The sequence below is a fragment of the Pseudophryne corroboree genome, chromosome 5 (assembly GCF_028390025.1).
Source record: "Pseudophryne corroboree isolate aPseCor3 chromosome 5, aPseCor3.hap2, whole genome shotgun sequence".
Lineage (NCBI taxonomy): Eukaryota > Metazoa > Chordata > Amphibia > Anura > Myobatrachidae > Pseudophryne > Pseudophryne corroboree.
Window position 1 is genome coordinate 81,031,139 of NC_086448.1, and position 16,773 is coordinate 81,047,911.

Below are 16,773 nucleotides of genomic sequence, written 5' to 3' on the forward strand. Positions count from 1 at the left end.
ATTTCACCTTGGTCTGGCACAACTGTAACTTATCCTTTGAAACCTTGTATCCCGTATTAGAAAGGTGAAACAGAAGCTGTTTTGTGTCTTTCAAGGATGCTTCGAGTGAATCTGAACACAGCTGGTCATGTAGGTCATCTACATACTGTATTAATACTGATCCGCTCTCAGGTTGAAAGGATTGTAAACAGTCATGCAAAGCCTGGGAGAAAATACTTGGGCTGTCAATGAAACCTTGGGGTAGACGAGTCCAAGTGTACTGCACTCCTCTGTATGTAAATGCAAACAAATATTGGCTGTCAGGGTGCAGAGGGACCGAAAAGAAAGCGGAACAGAGGTCAATGACAGTGAAACATTTCGCAGTAGGGGGAATTTGCATGAGGATGACAGCTGGATTTGGCACTACGGGGAATTGGCTCTCAACTATCTTGTTTATCCCCCTTAGATCCTGCACTAGCCGGTAACCCCTCCCCCCACTCTTTTTCACAGGGAAGATGGGACTATTGGCAGTGCTGGATGTCCTAACTAGGATGCCCTGTCATAGCAAGCGCTCTATGACTGGGTACACTCCTAATTCCACCTCTGGCTTCAAAGGATACTGTGGGATTTGTGGAGCTATCCTACCATCTTTTACTTGCACAACTACAGGAGCTACATTTGCCATCAACCCAGTGTCTTGTCCATCTTTGGTCCAGAGGGATTCCGGTATCTGGGAGATCATTTCCTCTACCTTGGATGGACACCTGTATATAACAGCAGAGTGTGACATTAACCTTTGTGGGGTGTCTAACATATCCTGCACTTCCTGAACGTGATTCTCGGGTATATCTAAGAAGACACCCTCAGGAGTACAATATATGACACACCCCATCTTGCACAATAAATCTCTCCCAAGTAGATTAGTCGGAGCCGATGCAGCTAGCAAAAAGGAATGCTTGGTCTGCAAAGGCCCTATCGTAATCTCTGCTGGTCTACTTAAGGGATAATGTTGCACTACTCCTGTTACCCCCATTGCTGAAATTGTTTTACCCGTTGTTTTCATACCTACCGTTGAATTTAACACTGACCTGGCCGCCCCTGTATCTACAAGGAAAGGTAGTGATCTACCAGCTACATCAACTGTGACCTCAGGTTCACTACCAAGGCTAGCAATTAACTTCACTGGCTGCAAACTACAGGTGTGGCCTAACCCCTATTGTATGTTGTGACCCTCTCGCAGCGCGCTGGCAGCTACAATATGTGAGGGGGGTAGCTGAGAATTTCCAGAGGTCTGCCAGTCCTTCCTAGGTGGGTACCTTCTTGTTTCCCCTGCATGTGGCTCATAATTCCTCCTATGCGTTCCCTGATCCCAATTACGTGTGTTATGATGTGAGTCATGTTCTGGTCTAGGGAGTCGATATACATTACTTTTATAATTACAGTTCCGTGCGTAATGTCCTTCCCTCTGGCAATTATAACATTTTACTACATCCGACTTACCATCAGGGGCCTGGGGTTTTGGCTGATGTGCCTTCGTTGTCAGGGCTTTGATACTTACGGTCATCAGCTTATCCCCCTGTGACTCCCTGTGTTTAATGATTTTCCGATCATGTTCGATAGCGGACTCTCTTAATGCAGCCACCGAAATACCTCTCCAGTTAGGTTGAGTGATTTGTACCCTTGTTCTCAACATTTATTTCAAGCGTCCATTAATACGGACACAGCTACCTCTCTATGATGTAGATTTTCCTTAATGTCCTCGACCCCAGTGTATCTAGCCATTTCCTGCAGTGCTCGATGGAAATATTCAGAAGCAGCTTCACCTTCTTTTTGTCTTATAGAAAAGATTTTATTCCACTTGACAACAGTAAGGAAATATACTCCTAACTGCAGATTGATCTGTCGTACATTCTCCTGAGTGTATTCATCAGTGAGAGGTACCTCTGCGTCTAATTTACAATCAGCAATGAATTTCACAGGGTCAATATTGGAGGGCAAACATGCCCGTAGCACTGTCCGCCAATCTTTGTTTGTGGGTTCGGTGGCGTTACCTAGTTCTCTAATAAACCTCTGACATGTGGCTAGATCTTTTCTGGGATCGGGAAATTCAGACATAATTGTCCTCAATTCTGTCCGGGACCAGGGACAATGCATAGCAATGTTCCTGACGGGAGTGATTCCCTGAGCGTCAGTCTTTCCATTGGGGACTGCGATCACCCTGACAGGATTTAGTTCAATTACATCATTCTGGGTTGCTTCTACAATGTGAGGTGCAATTGTCTCTGCATAATGTACTGTACCGTACTTACCTGTGGACATGACCTCACCTGTCCCTTCGCTAGGGGCCTTTGCTACTGTTCTTACTGGTTGGGCCGTGCCCACTTGTGTGTCTTGTATGGTGGCTGCTAGAGAGAGTGCCGATATCGTGCTGGGCTCATCTTCTTGGTCGCAGTCCTGAGGGAAGTTTAAGATGGGATACAGCTTGCACGGGTTAGCATTAATACATTTATCAAGTTCACTCTTATCATATATTAGTATGCCATTCTCTGTAGCCACTTTCTCCCCTGTAATATACGGTGGTGGTGGTGCAGTTGCAATCCGTTTCCTGCTAGGGTTGGAACCAGCTGTGTGAGCTAGTTCCCTTTGCATATCACTCTCTCGTTGCCATAAATGTAAACAGTTTGAGTTTCTGATCCTTTCTTTTCGGGATTTTAACAGACATATCCTAATCCTTAAATTCTGCAACACTTCTGGATTAAAACTGCCTACCTTAGGGAATGGTTCCCTATCTTCCGCAGTCATAAGTTCCCATTCATTGCCTAAAACCTCTGCGTGTGAGCCATATTTCTCACACATTATGTACCTCGCCGACCCCTTGGGCCACGGAATATCAACCTGAACCCTGGTTGATCGTCCCTTACTTGAGCAACTGGGCCCCCATCTTTTGCAGGTATTACCTTCTCAGCAAATTCCTACAAAAAAACAAAATACTCAGTGGTTAGGCAACGGTGAAAGTTCTCCGAGTGCTCACACCCACTCACGCCCACGTTGGCCAATACACCTAAACACTGTCATCAGCGCCGGTCGTACCCAACCTCGGGCCCCTGTGTAACCTCTATTTACTGAGAGTGTGTGGGAGTGACTTACCCTTCCCAGTAAATATTGGTCGTTGGAGATTTCCTGAGTGACCAGCGAAACTCCCTTAATACAAAAAAATTGTTACACAAATCACGTTGCGTGTACTACACCTAGCGCCAATGATCCCGCGATTTTTACGCACAACTCGTAAAAGGGTATCGCGGTGGGCTAAGTATTGCACTCACGAACGCGCGTACAATCGCACAGCGTATAGGTAACTGTTACTTATCCGCTGTACGACCAATGGAATCGTTTTTCAGGCTGCAAAACCTCAGCCGGAGCGTATCTGAACGGGCCTATATGGGTACTACGCCAACCACCTGGGCTGCGCTCTCTACACAAAACCTTGCTGACCTTTTAGGCCGAGGTATTCAGAGCTTCGCTTGACTTTGTCAGCGGTTTTCTGACTTCGCTGACCTCTTGGTCTGCTGTTATACTAATTGCTCCTTTTTACCTTAATCAATGTTAACGTGAGCAAGTCACTCTCACGCCACCAAGTGTCCACTCACCTGGTGTTGTCTCCGACGGGATCCCGAATTCCCTGGGTCCACAAAACCTTTATTGTTTGCACACTCACGCTCGTTCACTCATATACACTTTGGTTTTTCTGTACAGAAAATTAACTTTCATTCAGGAAAACAGACCTAATTCCAGAGGTGATACAGTAAAAAAGGTATTTAAACTAAATATTGGACACTGATCAATTTGTGCTATTATCGCGTGGCTACCGTTTTGCGCCTAAACTAAAACAATGCTATTGTGTGCTTTGTATTTAGCGGTCGTACTTTTACGCACGTTGCGTGAACACGCCATGTGTGTATGCCTTTACGTTGCGTACGCAGTCCCGTACGCTATTCGAGACACGTGTACAATGGCCGTACGTCCGCAGTACTACAAATCCCACACTTCTATAAATGTAAGCGATATCTAACTATAATCACTTACTTAACACACACACAGTTTCTACTGTATAAACCTTTACAACTGGCCAGGCTGCGTGTGCGTCTTACACTTACTTCCTTAACTATTAACTCTATATTTTAACTAAATAGCAACAAATTTTCTCAGTACAGTTCAAAATGAATCTAGTAATCAATGCTTATTGCAATAAATGCGAGCAGATATGAAAAGTACAAAATACAGGTGTATGCGTGTGTTGCGTGCGCATTTGGCGCCAAAACAGAAATTTACAGATTTTAAAAAGAAAAATAGCTTTTGCGTTCTTACCTTACGGATGCCTCCAGCATCCCTTCAAACCATGCAGGGCAGACGCTTATCTAATCAGCACTAGTGTATCCACCTACCAAGAGAAGGCTTACAGGGGATACCTTTCCGCCCTTTGCTGATAGATAAAGTCTGCGAAACCCTGCTAGGCTGCGGGTATGAGGAAGAACCGGACGATGCCACCAATTGATAATGTCGATATTATCTTAGACCGAAAAGCTATACCTCTAGATACATTATTACCGTGGAGCCGTTATGGCCGCTGGACTGACTACACGTGCTACGCACTTTGTACGCTATTTGTGTACAGAGTCCCGCACGTGGTACGTACTTGGCGTACACTCGCCGTGCTGAGTGTACAGAGTACGCTCAGCGTGCGCACACACAATGGATAACCTTTAAACCTTGTTAATGATACAATGTAATGATATGCTTACACTTTAAACCCTTAACAGCGAAGTACTGTAATACCTTTAAACCTCAAGTAGCGCTGGCGGTACAAAGTACCCGCAGTGCGTACACCTTATCAATGCTTATACACCTTATACAGATAAATCTACTTTAAAACCCTTGCAGGAAAGTGAAAACACAACACTGATTTGTAGTTGCAACCACAGGGTTCTAAGGCCACAGTGGATTAATTCCAAAAGGTGAAACAATACAAATCATACACTACAGGCTAACAAGTAAATCTAAACAGAATAATGGCTACAGAGAATGTACATACGTGAGAATGTTCGCAAGCGCAACCCGGCCGGTCCTCCGCTGGTCATACAGATAGCGTTCAGAGTCTTCTGACCGGCCAGGCAACAATGGGCTTTTTATACACAACATGCATACACAATACAATGGTCACTGTAATCTCATTGTCCATTGGACACAGGGATGTGTCTTTACATTACAGAAGAGGTCATAGGTGGATTTGAATAGGTGGGCGATGTCTTTCCCCAACTGCTCTTGTGGGTGGTATCCTCTGGATTCCCGCCGCATACATAATAAACAGTAAATACAGTTAATGTTCATATTCTACTTTTGTACATAACTATATGCAGGAACAAGCGATCTTTCTCTAACCAACACCGGAATGTTACCCTCAAAATACCCTACAGCTGGATACTAGACATCACCTTCCAACCTTTATCTGACCCTTCCTATCATGCAAAGGCGAATCTCTCTGTCCAGGAACTGTTTAAACTATTAATACTCGCTGACATGGTCTAGGGGAGCTATATCTACAATGTACACTATTTGGGTTAAATATGTAATGTTCTAATAACCCTCTATGCGTTCACAAACTCTACCATAAATGCGCATACCACGCGCTAAGGCGCATGGCCGTGAAAAGCTCCGTTACGCAAATTGCGGATATGTGCACGCACGGCAGACTGAGTGCACGCGCAGCGGGCATGTGCATGGGGTTAGTACAAGGCATATGCATTACAATATTTTTCGACTTTGACACTGCATTGTTGTGTGCACCAATATCATAAGTCTTAAGAACCCCCTAACTGCAGTGAGCAGGACATACCACCATGTAGTCATTACAGGAAAGGTTATTTTCATCACCTGCCATCTCTTTACTATTTTGCCATTTCTCCAATTTTAACATTGCTCTGGACATCAGTACCTTCTGGCTGTTCCAGCACCATGGATCCTTCACTCATTACTTATCACAGTGGTGAAACTAAATAATGGCTTATTAAAGAGATTTACGGGGGTATTCAATTGAAGTCGGAAACTGTCGTCTTGTCGGAAAGACATCAGTTTCCGACTGTTTTAGGTCGGTAAGGGTTCCGACCTATTCAATGGGCCTTGTTTTTTTCCGACAAGTCGGGATTTCACGACTTGTTGGGAAACACGTGGATTATCGAAATCCATGTGTATTGTCGGGAATGTGGCCAAACTCGACAGGTTTTAGCCAGAGGTGTAGTGTGTAGCCATAGCATCCGGAGCAAGCTCATGCCATGGTGCCCCCCATACCCCCCCAAATATACATAAACACATCACCCTCACTTTCTTCAGCTACAGCCCCCTTCACCTTCCTCAGACAACAGACTCATCACCATCCTCAACTCCCAGACCTTCATCTTCCTCTGCCACAGCCCAATCTTCAGCCTCCATCACCTTCCTCAGCCCTTCTCCTTACTCGGCCTCCTGCTGCATCACCTTCCTCAGCCCCTAGCTACATCACCTTCCTCAGCTCCCAGTCCCCTCACCTTCCCCATATACACATTAAGCAAGATAGCGCTATATACACGTTATACCAGGTAGCCCCATATACACATTATGCCAGGTAGCCCCATATACACATTGCACCGGTATCCCTTACATACACATTATGCCAGGTAGCCCATTAGTCACATTATGGCAGGTAGCCTCATGTACACTGTATGCCAGGTAGCCCCATATACACTCTACGCCAGGTAGCCCCATATACACTGTACGCCAAGTAGCCCCATTTACACTCTATGCCAGGTAGCCCTATATACACTCTACACCAGGTAGCCCTATATACACTCTACGCCAGGTAGCCCCATATACACTCTACGCCAAGTAGCCCCATGTAAGCTCTATGCCAGGTAGCCCCATATACACTAGCCAGGAGAGAGTGAGATTGTGTGTGTCTCACCCTCCCTGCAGCCTCGGGACCCGCTGGTTCACAATTCATGGGACCCGTCGCTCTGCTACTTACCCTTCCTGCAGCTCTGGGAACCGCCGCTCTGCTGATCATGCTCCCTGCAACTCCGGGACCTGCCGCTCCGCTGACCACGCTCCCTGCAGCTTCGGGAGCCGCCGCTCCGCTGACCACGCTCCCTGCAGCTTCGGGACCCGCCGCTCCGCTGACCACGCTCCCTGCAGCTCTGGGTTTCGCTGCTCTGCTAACCACGCTCCCTGCAGTTCTGGGTTCCGCCGCTCTGCTGATCACGCTCCCTGCAGCTCCAGGACCCGCCGGCGCCCTCTGGAGGTTTCGGCGCCTGGCGCTTGCACTCTGCCTGAACCGCCCTCCCTACGCCCCTGGTTTTAGCCCCGTTTCCGACAATGTCAATCAGACTTTAAAAAAAAGTCAGATTGACATTGTCGGGAACGGGCCAAACCAGTCGAGTTTGGCCGAGTCATTTGAACACTCACATGTCGGATCCTTTCCGTCGGAAAGGATCCGACATGAATTGAATATACCCCTTAATCAGTGACTAAACTTGGACTGCCACATATTAATTTCACATACTGTATATCAAAATCTGTTAAAACTAATTAAAAAACAAACTGAGGAAGAAATGAAACTATTGTTAAAATATTCCCTATAGCAACCTGTATAATAAAATTACAGCTTAGATGTCAATATCTTGGGATATGTTTATGAAGCAGCGCCGTTTTTAGGCCACTGCTTGTATGCGGTTTGGAGTTGAAAATTTGCGCTGACTGCGAGTTCCGTTTTACATTTTCAGCTGTGATCCACTAAGAAGAAGCGGCTTATAAAAGCCATCTAGTCTAGTACAGTGTTAGTTTTTCTCTCTGCAATTTCTCTAGAAACACTTAATGCCTTTTAATTTTGGTAAAACTGTCACATCATGCTGAGATTTAACAAGAGCCGTGCTTAATAACAACATATTACATAATAAATAAGTAACTAAATAAACAAATAAAGTGCATTTTACAAGAAGATGTCTCCAGTGTTTTTGAAGGGACGGGGGCGATATAACGATGAGTAATTTGTTTTCTTCTAATTAATAGAATATACGTAAAGTACTGTAGCTCATACACATCTGATTGAATCTTGTACACGGCTGTGTTCTGCAGGATCACAATAAACCCTACACCGGGTCCAGCTGACATTGGACTTTGGATATATAGATATTTGTTCACTTTTCAGTGTTTCTGGCTCATCCCAAGCAAAGTACACATATATTGTATCAAGTCTAAAACTTTGTCCTCAGGCCGAGTTCCATGCCAAATGGCAATTAAATATTTCTCAGAAATTTCATATTGTGAAATGTGAAACGGGCATTTGCTGAAACGTTTCCTAATAACACAGGGCCTGTAGCTGGGTTGCTTGTAACCTGTCTCCAATATGCAGACCGTACATTTGTACAGGATAAAAAAGATGTGGTACATCTCTCTCAGTAGCTGTTGGGTACCGGTGACCGACGGTCAGATTGCCGACAAGGTGGCGAGCGCAACAAAGACCCTTGCGGGTTCGGTGGCTCAATGCGCTCACCACAGGTTCTATTCCCACTCTATAGGTGACGTGGAAATAGTCCTGGGCCCCCTACCGGCATTCTGGCAGCCGGGGTCATAACTACATCTCCTCAGCAGGGTATGCGCAGGGACATATGCAATTAGCGCAGGGTTTACCTCTCATCTAATTGATCACGCCATGCGGGGTAAAGCTATTTGATTACTAAGCCTTTCCCCCCGCCAGGTAATCACTGGGATAACGTGTGCTAACCCACTGGTTCCATGTAAAATGCGCCTTATAATGCAGAATCTGCCTCTGATAATTGGCGTGCGGGGCTTCCGCATCTATTTGAATCAGACAGCGCTGACAATTAGCTGAGGGGTCAATTTTGTAATTAATTGAATGCGCAATCAGGCGCCTCAGTGATTAAAACTTGATATGGCTTGAAGCACTTTCACAATGCAGTATAAACACTAGAGATGTGCACTTGAAATTTTTCGGGTTTTGTGTTTTGGTTTTGGGTTCGGTTCCGCGGCCGTGTTTTGGGTTCGACCGCGTTTTGGCAAAACCTCACTGAATTTTTTTTGTCGGATTCGGGTGTGTTTTGGATTCGGGTGTTTTTTTCAAAAAACCCTAAAAAACAGCTTAAATCATAGAATTTGGGGGTCATTTTGATCCCAAAGTATTATTAACCTCAAAAACCATAATTTCCACTCATTTTCAGTCTATTCTGAATACCTCACACCTCACAATATTATTTTTAGTCCTAAAATTAGCACCGAGGTCGCTGGATGACTAAGCTAAGCGACCCTAGTGGCCGACACAAACACCTGGCCCATCTAGGAGTGGCACTGCAGTGTCACGCAGGATGGCCCTTCCAAAAAACACTCCCCAAACAGCACATGACGCAAAGAAGAAAAAAAGAGGCGCAATGAGGTAGCTGTGTGAGTAAGATAAGCGACCCTAGAGGCCGACACAAACACCTGGCCCATCTAGGAGTGGCACTGCAGTGTCACGCAGGATGGCCCTTCCAAAAAACACTCCCCAAACAGCACATGACGCAAAGAAAAAAAGAGGCGCAATGAGGTAGCTGTGTGAGTAAGCTAAGCGACCCTAGTGGCCGACACAAACACCTGGCCCATCTAGGAGTGGCACTGCAGTGTCACGCAGGATGGCCCTTCCAAAAAACACTCCCCAAACAGCACATGACGCAAAGAAGAAAAAAAGAGGCGCAATGAGGTAGCTGTGTGAGTAAGCTAAGCGACCCTAGTGGCCGACACAAACACCTGGCCCATCTAGGAGTGGCACTGCAGTGTCACGCAGGATGGCCCTTCCAAAAAACACTCCCCAAACAGCACATGACGCAAAGAAGAAAAAAAGAGGCGCAATGAGGTAGCTGTGTGAGTAAGATAAGCGACCCTAGTGGCCGACACAAACACCTGGCCCATCTAGGAGTGGCACTGCAGTGTCACGCAGGATGGCCCTTCCAAAAAACACTCCCCAAACAGCACATGACGCAAAGAAGAAAAAAAGAGGCGCAATGAGGTAGCTGTGTGAGTAAGATAAGCGACCCTAGTGGCCGACACAAACACCTGGCCCATCTAGGAGTGGCACTGCAGTGTCACGCAGGATGGCCTTTCCAAAAAACACTCCCCAAACAGCACATGACGCAAAGAAGAAAAAAAGAGGCGCAATGAGGTAGCTGTGTGAGTAAGATAAGCGACCCTAGTGGCCGACACAAACACCTGGCCCATCTAGGAGTGGCACTGCAGTGTCACGCAGGATGGCCCTTCCAAAAAACACTCCCCAAACAGCACATGACGCAAAGAAGAAAAAAAGAGGCGCAATGAGGTAGCTGTGTGAGTAAGATAAGCGACCCTAGTGGCCGACACAAACACCTGGCCCATCTAGGAGTGGCACTGCAGTGCCACGCAGGATGGCCCTTCCAAAAAACACTCCCCAAACAGCACATGACGCAAAGAAGAAAAAAAGAGGCGCAATGAGGTAGCTGTGTGAGTAAGATAAGCGACCCTAGTGGCCGACACAAACACCTGGCCCATCTAGGAGTGGCACTGCAGTGTCACGCAGGATGGCCCTTCCAAAAAACACTCCCCAAACAGCACATGACGCAAAGAAAAATTAAAGAAAAAAGAGGTGCAAGATGGAATTGTCCTTGGGCCCTCCCACCCACCCTTATGTTGTATAAACAGGACATGCACACTTTAACCAACCCATCATTTCAGTGACAGGGTCTGCCACACGACTGTGACTGAAATGACGGGTTGGTTTGGACCCCCACCGAAAAAGAAGCAATTAATCTCTCCTTGCACAAACTGGCTCTACAGAGGCAAGATGTCCACCTCATCATCATCCTCCGATATATCACCGTGTACATCCCGCTCCTCACAGATTATCAATTCGTCCCCACTGGAATCCACCATCTCAGCTCCCTGTGTACTTTGTGGAGGCAATTGCTGCTGGTCAATGTCTCCACGGAGGAATTGATTATAATTCATTTTAATGAACATCATCTTCTCCACATTTTCTGGAAGTAACCTCGTACGCAGATTGCTGACAAGGTGAGCGGCGGCACTAAACACTCTTTCGGAGTACACACTTGTGGGAGGGCAACTTAGGTAGAATAAAGCCAGTTTGTGCAAGGGCCTCCAAATTGCCTCTTTTTCCTGCCAGTATAAGTACGGACTGTCTGACGTGCCTACTTGGATGCGGTCACTCATATAATCCTCCACCATTCTTTCAATGGTGAGAGAATCATATGCAGTGACAGTAGACGACATGTCCGTAATCGTTGTCAGGTCCTTCAGTCCGGACCAGATGTCAGCATCAGCAGTCGCTCCAGACTGCCCTGCATCACCGCCAGCGGGTGGGCTCGGAATTCTGAGCCTTTTCCTCGCACCCCCAGTTGCGGGAGAATGTGAAGGAGGAGATGTTGACAGGTCGCATTCCGCTTGACTTGACAATTTTGTCACCAGCAGGTCTTTGAACCCCAGCAGACTTGTGTCTGCCGGAAAGAGAGATCCAAGGTAGGTTTTAAATCTAGGATCGAGCACGGTGGCCAAAATGTAGTGCTCTGATTTCAACAGATTGACCACCCGTGAATCCTTGTTAAGCGAATTAAGGGCTCCATCCACAAGTCCCACATGCCTAGCGGAATCGCTCCCTTTTAGCTCCTCCTTCAATGCCTCCAGCTTCTTCTGCAAAAGCCTGATGAGGGGAATGACCTGACTCAGGCTGGCAGTGTCTGAACTGACTTCACGTGTGGCAAGTTCAAAAGGTTGCAGAACCTTGCACAACGTTGAAATCATTCTCCACTGCGCTTGAGACAGGTACATTCCACCTCCTATATCGTGCTCAATTGTATAGGCTTGAATGGCCTTTTGCTGCTCCTCCAAACTCTGAAGCATATAGAGGGTTGAATTCCACCTCGTTACCACTTCTTGCTTCAGATGATGGCAGGGCAGGTTCAGGCGTTTTTGGTGGTGCTCCAGTCTTCTGTACGTGGTGCCTGTACGCCGAAAGTGTCCCGCAATTCTTCTGGCCACCGACAGCATCTCTTGCACGCCCCTGTCGTTTTTTAAAAAATTCTGCACCACCAAATTCAAGGTATGTGCAAAATTCAGTGAACATAGGTAAGTATGAATGTTTGGAGGTGTGCATGTATGGAATAAACTTATACTTTCAAGGTGTGTGTCTCCTGTTTTTATTGGGGTATTTTTCTAGTAGTAGTACTACAGGTACCAGCGGGCCCGGTTTTCAACCGCATGCTGGTACTTGTGGTTCTCCAAGTACCAGCTTGCGGGGGAGGCTTGCTGGGACTTGTAGTACTGCTACTAAAAACAATATTCACATTTTAACAAAAAGGCTATCAGCCCCCCATCCGCCGCCCTTGGATGGGGGGGGACAGCCTCTGGCTTCACCCCTGGCCCTTGGGTGGCTGGAGGGGGGGACCCCTTGATCAAAGGGGTTCCCACTCCTCCAGGGTACCCCGGCCAGGGGTGACTAGTTGGGTATGTAATGCCAGGGCCGCAGGGACCAGGATAAAAGTGTCTCCCGGCTGTGGCATTATGTACCTGGCTAGTGGAGCCCGATGCTGGTTTAAAAAATACGGGGGACCCCTACGCTTTTTGTCCTCCGTATTTTTGGAACCAGGACCAGGCGCAGAGCCCAGTGCTGGTTGATTAAATATGGGGGAACCCCTGTCATTTTCCCCCCCATATTTTTTCAACCAGGACCGGCTCAAAGAGCCCGAGGCTGGTTATGCTTAGGAGGGGGGACCCCAAGCAATTTTTTTTTCTGATTTTACACTAAACAGACCCTTTCCCATAGATAACCATGCACAGATCTCACTGATCCGTGCATGGTTATCCAAACTCGACTGGATAAAGCAGGTCTATTTTTTTGCTGCTTTTTTTAACGAATCAAAAAAAAACAGACCCGCACTTGAGCACTCAGAAACTAACACCCAAATACGAATGAATAGTGAATGGCCGTATTCTATGAAATAACAGCTGCGTTTGGCCGATGGTCTATCCATTCGTATTTCGGAAGGCTGTCATTCAAATCATTACGAATAGACCAGACACTGCCGAGATTGGTGCTTAGTAAATTCCCGGATTGGGACTTAGAAAAAAAAACACAAATCGGCCAAACTCGGATTTTTAGTAAATACTGGCCCAGGACTTACTCAGCCGCTGCGATCACATCAGGTTGTTCGGGACCAGATTTGACGTCACACATCCTCCCTGAAAACGCTTGATCCCGCCTGTGTTTTTCCAGACACTCCCAGGAAACGGACAGTTGCCACCCACAAACACCCGTCCGTCGCGCCTGTGCATTGCGGTGCATATGCATGCGCAGTTCGGATCTGATCGCCCGCTGTGCGAAAATGCACAGCAGCGATCAAATCTGAATTACCCCCCTACATCAGCATCATCAGCTGTGCTGCAGGGACCGAAATGATATGTCTGTGAATGAGGTCATTCATAGACATACAGTATCAGATGTTCACACCCGCCCATGTGCTAGTGATACTTAATTCAAGCGCACAATAATTTTAAAAGCGTAAACTGTTGTTAAGAGAATAACAACACTTATGCAACAGTATAAAAATGTAACATTAGTCTGCCATGTCAGGAGGTATAACTATAGCTACAAAGTATTCGGAATGGAACACGGTGCAATGTGTGGGGCTACTGCATAAAACAATTGCTGTTATCAATATTGGAGGAAGTGTGAGAAAACCCCCAGCAGCAAAGGGGTTAAATATCCCTTTCCCAGTATAATAGGGATACAGGAAGTGGGTAGAATGGACCCGCTGGTCAGATATGTGTGCAGCATGAATGCAGCATCTGATTTGCAGGGCCAGTCCAAGGTGTTACATAGCTGCACTGGAAGTGTCTCTATTTCCCATCAGGAACATTTGCATAATTTATATTTTTATGCTAATCAAATATACACGGTCGAGTCACATTATTATGACCACCTCCTACATTTGACGTCGGCAGCGCGTAGCCCATGAAGTGCGTCGCGTGTCATGCGCTGGCTTGGTGGGTATATAAGGTGTGCGATAGGCCGCCTGCACACACGTTGCTGTCATCGGTAATAGGGGCAATTTATCCGAGTCACAAAAAAGGGATGATTATCGGATTTTGGGCCAAGGGCGGCAGTATTTCTGTAACAGCGCAGTTTGAAAACTGTTCACATGCTGCTGTGGTGAAGGTGTATCACAATTGGACAAAATGGCACTATTAGGAATAACCAACGTGGAAACTCCGGAGCACCACGTGCCATTGATGTAAAAGGTGAATGTCGGCTACGAAGGTGCGTGAGAGCCGACTGACATGCTACAGTGGAGCAGCTCACCGTCAGAATGAACCTGGGGGATACCAGACATGTGTCTATAACGCCGTCTAGCTGCTGTCCACGGCGGTCACTCTGGCTATTAGCTGGTGGCCATAATAATGTGACTCGACTGTGTATTTCTCATTATCTTATTGTCTTATTGGTATTCATATAAGTCAGGAAACATGTCGTATAATATAAGTAAGTCTTCCAGAGTTATTAGAAGTTGTACACAACTATGAAACTTCATCAGCTACAAGTGGAATACAATTAAAGCCGGTAACTTACATGAGATGAATCACATTTTGCCCCAGGAAAGAAAGGGCAGCTCCAAAGAGTATTAAATTCGCCATGTCTGCAGAGTTGTTACTGGATTCCTAGTTGTATATTACTAGTGGGAGTTGGGACTGGAGAAATATTTCCACTTTGATATCTCGAATTTCCCGCTTCCAGACTGCACCGTCCTGATCAAAACCTCAAATTTCCTGGTGTTCGTCGTCCCTATTTGTTTTTTTGTTACAACACTGCAATCGATGCTTTAATGATTTCCAGCTAGAGTGACTAGGTTATTGATGCTGCTTGTGCTCTTCAACTACTCCACCCCTCCCCTCTCCAATCCCTTCCCATCCAGATCCAGTCTCTAATCTCCTCCCCCTCCCCAATGCTAAATGGCCACATAGAATGGATTAGAGAAGAGAAGAGACATTGGTGGTCATTCCGAGTTGTTCGCTCTGTAATTTTCTTCGCATCGCAGCGATTTTCCGCTATTTGCGCATGCGCAATGGCCCTCATTCCGAGTTGTTCGCTCGCAAGGCGATTTTAGCAGTATTGCACACGCTAAGCCGCCGCCTACTGGGAGTGAATCTTAGCATAGTAAAATTGCGAACGATGTATTCGCAATATTGCGATTACACACCTCGTAGCAGTTTCAGAGTAGCTTCAGACTTACTCGGCATCTGCGATCAGTTCAGTGCTTGTCGTTCCTGGTTTGACGTCACAAACACACCCAGCGTTCGCCCAGACACTCCCCCGTTCCTCCGGCCACTCCTGCGTTTTTCCCGGAAACTGTAGCGTTTTTTCCCACACGCCCATAAAACGGCCTGTTTCCGCCCAGTAACACCCATTTCCTGTCAATCACATTACGATCGCCGGAGCGAAGAAAAAGCCGTGAGTAAAAATCCTATCTTCATAGCAAATTTACTTGGCGCAGTCGCAGTGCGGACATTGCGCATGCGCACTAAGCGGAAAATTGCTGCGATGCGATGAAATTTACCGAGCGAACAACTCGGAATGAGGGCCAATGTTCGCACTGCGACTGCGCCAAGTAAATTTGCTATGAAGATTGGTATTTTACTCACGGCATTACGAGGTTTTTTCTTAGTTCTGGAGATCGGAGTGTGATTGACAGGAAGTGGGTGTTTCTGGGCGGAAACTGGCCGTTTTATGGGAGTGTTTGAAAAAACGCTGCCGTTTCTGGGAAAAACGCGGGAGTGGCTGGAGAAACGGAGGAGTGTCTGGGCGAACGCTGGGTGTGTTTGTGACGTCAAACCCGGAACGACAAGCACTGAACTGATCGCACTGGAAGAGTAAGTCTCGAGCTACTCAGAAACTGCACAGAGAAGTCTTTTCGCAATATTGCGAATCTTTCGTTCGCAATTTTGATAAGCTAAAATTCACTCCCAGTAGGCGGCGGCTTAGCGTGTGCAAAGCTGCTAAAAGCAGCTTGCGAGCGAACAACTCGGAATGACCACCATTGTGGGTCATTCCGAGTTGTTCGCTCGCTAGCTAGTTTTAGCAGCCGTGCAAACGCTATGCCGCCGCCCACTGGGAGTGTATTTTAGTTTAGCAGAAGTGCGAACGGTTGTATCGCAGAGCGCCTGCAAAAAATGTTCGTGTAGTTTCAGAGTAGCTCACAACCTACTCAGCGCTTGCGATCACTTCAGAGTATTCAGTTCCGGATTTGACGTCACAAACCCGCCCAGCGTTCGCCCAGCCACGCCTGCGTTTTTTTCCTGGCACGCCTGCGTTTTTCCGCACACTCCCTGTAAACGGTCAGTTGCCACCCAGAAACGCCCACTTCATGTCAATCACTCTGCGGCAAGCAGTGCGAATGAAATGCATCACGAGACCCTGTGCAAAACGACATCGTTCGTTGTGCCCGTACGTCGCGCGTGTGCATTGCGCCGCGTGTGCAGAACTGCAGTTTTTTTAGCCTGATCGCTGTGCTGCGAACAAATTTAGCTAGCGATCAACTCGGAATGACCCCCACAGGGGGTCATTCCGAGTTGATCGCTCGCTAGCTACTTTTAGCAGCCATGCAAACGCATAGCTGCCGCCCACAAGGGAGTGTATTTTCACTTTGCAAGTGTCCGAACACCTGTGCAGCCGAGCGG

The 16,773-nt window shown here is 46.9% G+C and overlaps 1 protein-coding gene across 2 annotated transcripts in view; it reads right to left on the reverse strand.

Moving 5' to 3' along the window:
- LOC134927232 (serum paraoxonase/arylesterase 2-like) overlaps positions 1 to 14,954 on the reverse strand; it is an 88,677-nt gene extending 73,723 nt beyond the window's left edge. The window contains exon 1 of one of the 2 annotated variants that reach the window (XM_063921408.1): positions 14,669 to 14,954. In XM_063921408.1, coding sequence (XP_063777478.1) covers positions 14,669 to 14,733 — 65 coding nt within the window. In that variant the 5' untranslated portion in view covers positions 14,734 to 14,954. The remainder of the gene's footprint in view (positions 1 to 14,668) is intronic. The other variant, XM_063921407.1, reaches the window with a different exon arrangement.
- Positions 14,955 to 16,773: the final 1,819 nt, after the last annotated feature.